Source organism: Camelina sativa, chromosome 20 (genome assembly GCF_030686135.1).
Source record: "Camelina sativa cultivar CO46 ecotype springtype chromosome 20, ASM3068613v1".
NCBI lineage: Eukaryota > Viridiplantae > Streptophyta > Magnoliopsida > Brassicales > Brassicaceae > Camelina > Camelina sativa.
This window is the reverse complement of record NC_141899.1, coordinates 17,455,904-17,464,794: the sequence shown is the minus strand read 5'-3', so window position 1 is coordinate 17,464,794 and position 8,891 is coordinate 17,455,904. Positions and strand designations below refer to the sequence as shown.

General features: G+C 39.8%; 1 protein-coding gene, 1 long non-coding RNA gene and 1 pseudogene across 13 annotated transcripts; all 3 read left to right on the top strand.

The window, feature by feature from the left end:
* The first annotated feature begins 386 nt into the window (after positions 1-386).
* Positions 387-2,376, top strand: LOC147919071 (uncharacterized). The gene is made up of 3 exons (XM_087503832.1): positions 387-1,877; positions 1,970-2,131; positions 2,242-2,376. The coding sequence occupies exons 1-3, from the start codon at positions 387-389 to the stop codon at positions 2,374-2,376; spliced, it is 1,788 nt and encodes a 595-aa protein (XP_087359958.1).
* Positions 2,377-5,110: 2,734 nt separating this feature from the next.
* On the top strand, positions 5,111-6,977 carry LOC104770948 (uncharacterized). Of its 11 annotated transcripts, none has more exons than XR_015593824.1 (5): positions 5,111-5,331; positions 6,108-6,251; positions 6,343-6,438; positions 6,527-6,592; positions 6,713-6,977. It is a non-coding gene; the product is annotated as an uncharacterized LOC104770948 (long non-coding RNA). The 11 variants fall into 11 exon arrangements; XR_015593826.1 differs by having other exon boundaries at positions 5,111-5,844; positions 6,116-6,251; positions 6,527-6,559; positions 6,657-6,977; XR_015593822.1 differs by having other exon boundaries at positions 5,111-5,844; positions 6,116-6,251.
* Positions 6,978-7,419: 442 nt separating this feature from the next.
* On the top strand, positions 7,420-8,656 carry LOC147919070 (vegetative storage protein 2-like; annotated as a pseudogene). Its single transcript, XR_015593664.1, has 3 exons — positions 7,420-7,891; positions 8,023-8,234; positions 8,321-8,656. The product of XR_015593664.1 is annotated as a vegetative storage protein 2-like (transcript).
* Positions 8,657-8,891: the final 235 nt, after the last annotated feature.

Here is an 8,891-nt window from a genome sequence, read left to right as displayed (position 1 = left end):
GAAAGAAAGAGAGCGCGGAGACGCTTCATGCTGGTCAGCTCGCAGCTCGGGCCCGGTCAAAGATTCTTGCATTCAAGAGGATTAATTAGTCCGCGCAAATCGTGTCTTATTAATTGTGCATTAATTGGGTAATTAATTGGTCGGTATAAATATGTAAGGGGGGTATCACTTGTAAGGATCGAATACTTTTTCCAGCAACAGCAATACAAATTCAAACTCTCAAACTCTCTCTCAATTCAGTTCGGAACTTTTTTACGGCGATAAGCTCCTCCACATTTAAATCACTTCGGAAGGAGAAGCTCATTCTCAGTTCTCACATGGAGGTTTGGCTCTTTTTTATAATAAAGATATTTTTAATGTTGAGATTTTAATGGAGTCTAATCGGGATGATTGATATTGAAGCAGTTTTTAAAGGACAGACTATTAATCTAACATTTGTGTATGGGGATCCGGTTCCTAAAAACCGGGATTTGGTGTGGGAGAGATTATTACGTATTAGTTCTTCTCAGACTACTCCCTGGTTTATTATTGGTGATCTTAATGAAATTACTGGTAATCATGAGAAAAGAGGGGGGAAACTCCGTCATGCTTCCTCTTTTCTCTCTTTTAATAGGATATTCCGGGATTGTGGTTTTTTGGAGTTTTCCTATTTGGGGGATTGCCTATCTTGGCGTGGGTGGCGGGATAAAAAACCGATAAGATGTCATTTGGATAGAGCCTTGGGAAATGAGAATTGGCATGATTTATTTCCCGATACTATTACGGAATATTTGCCCAGGATTGCTTCTGATCACATGCCTCTTTTGGGCTATATCGGGGCCAAATGGCCAAGGGGGCGCCGGAATTTTATGTTCAACCGCCGTTGGGTGGGTAAGGAGGGGCTTATGGACGCGATCTCCTCAGGGTGGAGTGGACCATCGGTTCGGGGGTCGACCGGTTTTGTGGGCAGGGTGGTTAGTTGTAGGAAAGCGATTTCTCGCTGGAGAAAGGAACAAGCTCCATATGGTAGGGTGTTAATAGAGGATATTAAAAAGGAATTGGAGGAGGCCCAAGCTAATGATGCAACGCTTCCTGAGGTTATTTTCGAGTTAACTGGTCGCCTGAGGGAGGCGTATAAGGATGAGGAGGTGCATTGGTATTTGAAGAGTAGGAACCGGTGGATGCGGGTGGGTGACAAGAATACTAAGAATTTTCATGCCCGAACCAAGCAACGCCGGGCATGTAATCGGATTGTCGGCCTCTACGACAAGCATGATGTTTGGTCCACGGATGATGTGATGGTCCAGGAAATAGCAGTATCATATTTTGTGGATTTATTTTCGTCTATCAATCCGTCTAGTTTTGACGAAGTTTTGAAGGAGGTCAAGTCGGTTATTAGTGCAGTAGATAACCAACGGTTAATGGCCCCGGCCATGGAGCTGGAAGTCAAAACTGCGCTATTTATGATGCATCCGGATAAAGCTCCGGGTCCGGACGGGATGACAGCTTTGTTTTTCCAGAAGGCATGGGATATTGTAAAGGGTGATTTGGTGTCTTTGGTAAATAATTTTTTTGAGGAAAGCTTGTTTGAGCCAGGGTTGAACCAGACACACATTTTTCTGATTCCTAAGGTGACAAAATCGACCCGAATGGCAGAGTTACGTCCGATTAGTCTACGCAATGTGGGATACAAGGTTCTCTCTAAAGTTTTGTGTAATCGTCTAAAGAAGATCCTACCTGAGTTAATCTCAGAAACTCAGTCCGCTTTTGTTCCCGGTCGTTTGATCTCGGACAATATCCTGATCGCTCAAGAAATGTTTCATGGTTTGCGGACCAATAAGTCCTGTAAAGGGAAGTTTATGGCAATTAAGACAGACATGAGTAAGGCTTATGATACGGTGGAGTGGGGTTTGCTCGCGGCTTTGTTTCGCAGGATGGGTTTTGCGGAAAATGGATTTCATGGATAATGTTCTGTGTTTATTCGGTCCAGTATCAAGTTCTTATTAATGGTCAGCCACATGGTCATATCGTACCTGAGAGAGGCTTAAGGCAGGGGGATCCCCTATCCCCTTATCTGTTTATTCTATGCACGGAGGTTTTGATTGCAAATATTCGTAAGGCGGAAGCGGATAAACGGATTACGGGGATCAAGGTGGCTAATAAGTGCCCCCTATTACTCATTTGCTGTTTGCGGATGATAGTCTTTTCTTCTGCAAGGTGGATAAGGATCAGTGTGGGGCAGTTTTGGATATTTTAACGTAGTATGAGGCTGCGTCTGGCCAACAGATTAACTTTGCCAAATCCTCTATCCAATTTGTTCACACGGTTGATGAGCCGACTCGTCTGGAGATGCAGGGGGTCCTGGGAATCTCCACTCTGGGTGGAATGGGATCATAGCTAGGAATCCTAGAAAGTTTGGGGGGGTCAAAGACGAAGGTTTTCTCATTTGTTAGGGATTGGCTTCAGAGCCGTACAACTGGTTGGATGGCAAGATTGTTGTCCAAAGGGGGCAAAGAGGTAATGGTTAAGTCTGTCGCGACGGCAGTTCCGAGTTTTGTGATGTCTTGTTATCGTTTACCAAAAACAATAACATCTAAACTAACGAATGCAGTTGCAAACTTTTGGTGGTGTTCTTCGGGTCAGGGTGGGGGTCTGCATTGGTTAGCTTGGGACAAGCTCTGTAGTAGTAAACAGATGGGTGGATTGGGTTTTAGGAATGTTGATGATTTTAACACAGCGTTATTGGCTAAACAGTTATGGCGTTTGATTGAGTTCCCGGACTCTCTGTTTGCCAGGGTTTTCAAAAGTCGGTATTACCGGAATTCTAATCCGTTGGAACCACTTCCCTCATACTCTCCTTCCTATGGATGGAGGAGTATGGTCTCTGCTCACTCTTTGGTGAATATAGGACTTATTAAACGGGTTGGCTTGGGCAATACCATAGATCTATGGTCTGACCCCTGGGTTCCAGCTCAATCCCCAAGACCAGCATTATCGAACGGATCTGTTACAGATCCTAATCTTACTTTATCCTTTTTTATTGACCCTGCCACGCGCACTTGGCGTCGGGATCGGCTCCTAGAGCATTTTGATCCTCTGAATGTTCCTTTGATTCAGGCTATTCCGTTGAGTAATTGTCCGCAACCGGATTCCTTAGGATGGCACTTTACAAAGTCGGGTAAATACACGGTTAAATCAGGGTATGACACAGCGCGGTTGGGTGTACCCAGCAACTTTAAGGCTATTGGGTCGGGGCCGGATATCACCCCTCTCCTTGCTGGGGTTTGGCGAGTCCGGTGTCCTCCTAAAATCAAACATTTCATGTGGCAAGTTCTTACTGGGTGTATTTCTGTTTCGGCGAACCTGAAACGACGTGGATTTTCTTGTGATGTGGGTTGTTCAAGGTGTGGGGAGGAGGAAGAGACCATTAATCATGCTCTCTTCCTTGTCCGCCAGCCCATCAGGTCTGGGCTCTTGCCCATGTACCAGTGGGCCCGCATAATTTTCCAACATAGTCGATCTATGCTAATGTTGACCATTTCCTAGGGCCGAGTAACCCAGTTTCACAGGTTTAATTTTTCCCATGGCTAATGTAGTACATTTGGAAAGCACGAAATGCTAAGCTGTTTGAAAATCGGGTGGAACATCCTGATGAAGTGGTGAAACTGGCAGAAGGGGAGGCGACCTCTTGGTTTCAGGCTCAGACGGAAATCGAGGATTTGGGGGGGTACCGTCCCCTCTCCTTTCTCTCCTCTGACGCCTCGGGGGCGTAGTATTTCTCTTCCTCTGGTATTTTTGGGTTACCGCTGTTTTGTTGATGGCTCTTGGAAAGAGTCTGACCCTTTTTCAGGTGCAGGATGGTGTTGTACTTCTGTACAGAGAGAGTCCTCTTTGCTCGGCGCTACCAATTACAGATGCAGTCTTTCCCCGCTACATGCTGAAGTTGAAGTTTTTATGTGGGCCATGCGATGTATGATTGGTCATGACTTCCGGGATGTGACTTTCGTTACGGACAGTTCCGACTTGGTGAAGATGGTGTCTTCTCCTCACGACTGGCCGGCCTTCGCACCGTATTTAGACGACATAAAAATGGACAGGGAGGAGTTTTCTTCTTTTTCTTTAATTTATGTTTCTGGAAACGCTAATGTTAGGGCAGACTCTTTGGCACGCCAACCGCGTGTTAGTCCGCACCATATTCGGTTTGTAAACAATTTTCCTCTGAATTGGCTCGTTTGAGTTAATTCTTTTGTTGACAAAAAAAAAAAAGGTTTTAAATCAAAATATTTTTATACCCAAATTAAAGACTATTAGCATTACAAATATCAGTACATGATTGAGAGTAATTTAGAATAAATGATCGAGCTAAACTGATTACCTGAATTGCTATATTGGATTATTATTGATGTACCAACTAATTACGTTTTAGCTTTGAGACGTTACAAACTAATTAACATGTGATATACTACACTTTCTCATTAGAAATCAACATTACGTACGAAATAAACTAACGTCAGTTATCCGGAAAAATTGGTATGTCCACAGTAACAGTATAATGAAAAGTAAAATCATTCCCTCAACGTAGGTCACCCTAATAATGAAAAGTAAAATCATTCCCACAGTAACAGTAGAATATCATGTTTTTTCATTATTGCTTTCGCCACTTACTCTATAACTTATTCCCGCAAACACAAGTTCTAGTGTTCTACTCAAGCCATCATCACATATATATATATATATATATATATATATATATTTTCTAGTAATGTGGAACAATTCACAATAATTATATTAGTACTTTATAAAGTGTAAGAGCAAAGTCCATTGGTGTATTTTGCACGGTTTTTAGCAAGACTCTTGTTTTAATTTGGATTAAAAATAAATCAAAAATGCTAAAACAATAAGAATTGCCTCTTATTTAGTATTCTCTCCGTTTCAAAATATAGGATGTTTTAATAGAAACACAAAAAAGTTACTTTTAAAAAGTTTAACTAATCATACTAAAGACTGCATAATAGAAAATATAAATTAATCTAAAAGTTGCATAGAAAGTTGGAAACATCCTATATTATGAAACAAAAATAATCCTCTAAACATTCTATATTATGAAACGGAAGGAATATGTTTTAACATAGATTCTTGTTGGGTAGAGTTGATTAGGTGTGTTTATGTAAGTGGTCTAATTTATTATATCAAAAACAATATTTTTTTCCCTTGTTCTCTTTCTTCTCTCCATCTCTTCCCGAAACTAGTGTAGAGAAATTTTGCCTCACCCTGCCAAAACAAAATTTCCCAGTAGAGTGAGCGATGGAGAAAAATGCGATGAAGATACTCGAAGAAATAAAATCTTCTGATGTAAGATTGTCTTTGTTTCCACCTTTGATTTGATTTTTCTAGGTTTCTCTCTATATCTCTATAAGAACCATTGTTTCTGGATAAGCTTCGAACGGATTCTCTTTGTTCAATCGTGAAATCTTCTTCTGATTGATTTGGGTTTCATGATGTTTCTCATTAATTTGCCGTCCGATTAAGTTCCTTCGAACCAATTTCTCTTCAATTTGATTGGTCTGGATTGAGGTATTTTTTTTTTTTTTTTTTGCGGCTTAATGTATATATTTCATCTGAGGTGTATGAAGGAGTAAGAAGAACATTAGGAATTTCTTAACTTATTCAGAATGGATTCAAGCTGTAGGAGACTTGCTATATGTTGTTTATATTGTTTTTTGTATAGCTAACGAGCTTCACTTTTTTCTCTGTTGTTTGTTTGTGCAACAACTTATTGAGAATCGTGTTCAAATACTCACACGGCTCACTCAGTTAGATATACAAGAGGATTCTGATTTCCCCTCTTTTGTGGAGACCTTAACAGTATCCTCACTCACATACCGTTTCTTTTTTATGTTTCGACTTCCTTCTATTAAACCATGTTTATAATTGAGATGTGGGTATATCGAATCTTTGTGTGTGTGATTGTTGGTTTCAATATAATGAAGTGAGCACTTTAGAGATGAAGTTATATCTCTGCTTTATGTTTGAGATGTTCATTTGCATGTTTCACTAGGGTTCTGATAGTTATATACATGCTTTAAGTGGTCTGTTATGGCATGTTTCAAGTATTCATTCTTTGACAGCTGTATAGAGACTCTGGGAAGACTTCACTTGTCTTGACGTTAGCCAATGTTTGCTGAATAAGGCAATTCTTCCTGTGACTTCAAAAATACCTTGCTTTGCATCGGCCTGATTGCTCACACTACTTTCTTGCTTTTGGTATTAAGGTACACTGTTTTTTTTTTTCATTTTTGCTGCTTATTGTTGAACCTCAACTTTTAGAGTGTTGTTGTATTTATCTTTTCTCACCTCCTGTAGGTAAGTCAATGGTGTGCAAAACATTTAAATATGTCTGTAATGTCGATGGAGGAGTCTCAAGAGGAAGGGACTTGGTCTTTCAAATTCTCGATGCAGGTTATTGTTTATATTCATCCCACACTTTGGTTTGGTCTTTCACATTCTCGATGCAGGTCTTTCAATTTAGTTTTCCGTATCCTTGCAGGGGCGATGCAGGTCTTTCACATTCTCGATGCAGGTCTTTCATATAAAATTGTTTATATGAGTAAAAGTAATCCAAAGATCATCATCACTGAGATTTTTAAATACATAAACTTTGCTTGTTATTGCTTCAGATGGCATTGACTCAGGGACTATGTTGATTGATTTCTTCTTGATGGCATTGACTCAGGGACTATGTTGGTACTCAATGCGGGTTAAGAGTGATGAAGACGGAGATGTTGCAGATGAGTTCTTCGAAGATCAAAACTGCAAGACTTTGCCAAGAAAGAGAAATGACAGCTCTCTATTTTTCTGTTTTTGTTTAAAACGAATGATAGTCTGCTCAATTTGTTTATTTGTGACATTTACCAAACAATTTTAGCAAGGACAGCTCTCTATTTTTCTTTCTTTGTTTTTTTGTACCCTATACCACAAAAATAACTTTTTTTCAAAAATAAGAATCCTAATAAGAGTCTACCATTGGAGGACTATAATTTTATTCAACAACAAAAACTTCTTATTTTGTAAAAGTACACTTTTTAATCAAAAAAAAAATATAAGAGCTTCAAAATAAGAGTCAACCAATGGAGATGCCCTAAACCGACACTCTAATTCAAATTTTACAATAATCATATATTAAAGCCTAATTATTAAAAAACAACAACAACAACAAAGCGTCAAATTCTAACTTAGCACACTTACAAAACGTGCTCTAAAAACGAGTGGTGTGGGCGAAAAACCTCGTCGATAAAAAATCATTGAAGGGGCCTGTAGCATTTGTTGCACCAGTCAAAACTGTACACGTACACTACTTATCTCCTGATTCCCCATCCTTCGCCATAAGTAACCATACCGTGAACTACCCCTACCTCATTATAAATACCACCCTTTGTATCACACAAAAAACATCACAAACCAAACACTAAACCATACAAAAGAAAACATGAAGATCCTCTCGCTTTCACTTCTCTTTCTCTTCGCCGCTATGGTCTCCCAGGGCCGGTCTTCGGCATCCGTTCCAGGGATCATCGAGCTCCTCAAATCGGAAACCATCTTTGCGAACGAAGCCGAGATCTTAGAGAAAGAGCAGCTTTCCATCAACTACCACAACTGCAGAAGCTGGCACCTTGGTGTTGAGACCTCTAACATCATAAACTTCGACACGGTGCCCAAAAAATTGCAAAGAATACGTTAAAGACTACTTGATCACTTCCAAACAGTACCAATACGACTCCAAAACTGTGTGCAAAGAGGCTTACTTCTACGCCAAAGGACTTGCCCTAAAGAACGACACCGTCAATGTTTGGATCTTTGACCTAGACGACACCCTCCTCTCTAGTATCCCCTACTACGCCCAACATGGATACGGGTATACATATTATTATTATTAGTTCTACGTACCTACACCACCTCCATTGCATTTAATTTCACCTCTCTAGTTTGCATTTCGTATCGATTTTTGTGGTTTCATATTGAAGTAAATTTTTTAAACATTCTTAGGACTGAGAAGGTAAATGGGGGGGACTACTGGTTGTGGTTAGGCACCGGAGCATCAACTCCCGTACTCCCTGAGACCTTGCATCTTTACCAAAACATCTTAGAACTCGGTATTGAACCCATCATCCTCAGTGACCGATGGAAGTTGTGGTCAAACGTCACTCTCGCGAACTCAAGGCTGCTGGCGTGAGCAACTGGAAGCATCTCATATTGAAGTAAGAATCAATATATTAGCTTAATTATATACAGAAACTGTAAGTATCATATGTGACTGAATCGAGGAGTATATGTTGAAACGTAGGCCAAACAACTCGAAGTTGAGGCAAGCGGTGTACAAGTCAAAGGTGAGGAATAGCCTTGTGAAAAAAGGATACAACATTGTTGGCAATATTGGAGACCAATGGGCTGATTTGGTTGAGGATACCCCTGGGAGGACTTTCAAGCTCCCTAACCCACTCTACTACGTGCCATCTTAAGCATCTCCGAACATGTCTTTCAGTATTTGTCCCCATGCACTTAGCTACTTCGTATCTATGTCTTTTCGTTTATGTTTGTAGCCGTTTGCCGCTGCTAAAATAAAATGTCTCCATCCTATCTTAATTATCACAACTCAATAAATAGTACTAGTTCTTTATAAGTACGATTATGAAATGATTTCACTTTTTTTTTTAATGAATGTTAAATATATTTAACCCAAAACACCTGTTTTTTTTTTTTTTTTTTTACATATATGCAACTTAGCGTAGTATCTAAAGCTGTGATTTCACAGTTTAAATTTAACATGATGAAAATATCAATATGAATCAGACACTAACTTAGCTTAATATGTAAAAAAACAAACTTAGCTTAGTAAGTTTAATAAAAGTAAAAAT

Coding starts and splice junctions, on each gene's coding strand:
- LOC147919071 (XM_087503832.1), top strand. CDS start 387: ATGATTGATATTGAAGCAGTTTTTAAAGGACAGACTATTAATCTAACA. Junction 1,878..1,969: donor TGAGTAAGGCTTATGATACG/GTGGAGTGGGGT, acceptor TATTCGGTCCAG/TATCAAGTTCTTATTAATGG. Junction 2,132..2,241: donor AACGGATTACGGGGATCAAG/GTGGCTAATAAG, acceptor ATTTTAACGTAG/TATGAGGCTGCGTCTGGCCA.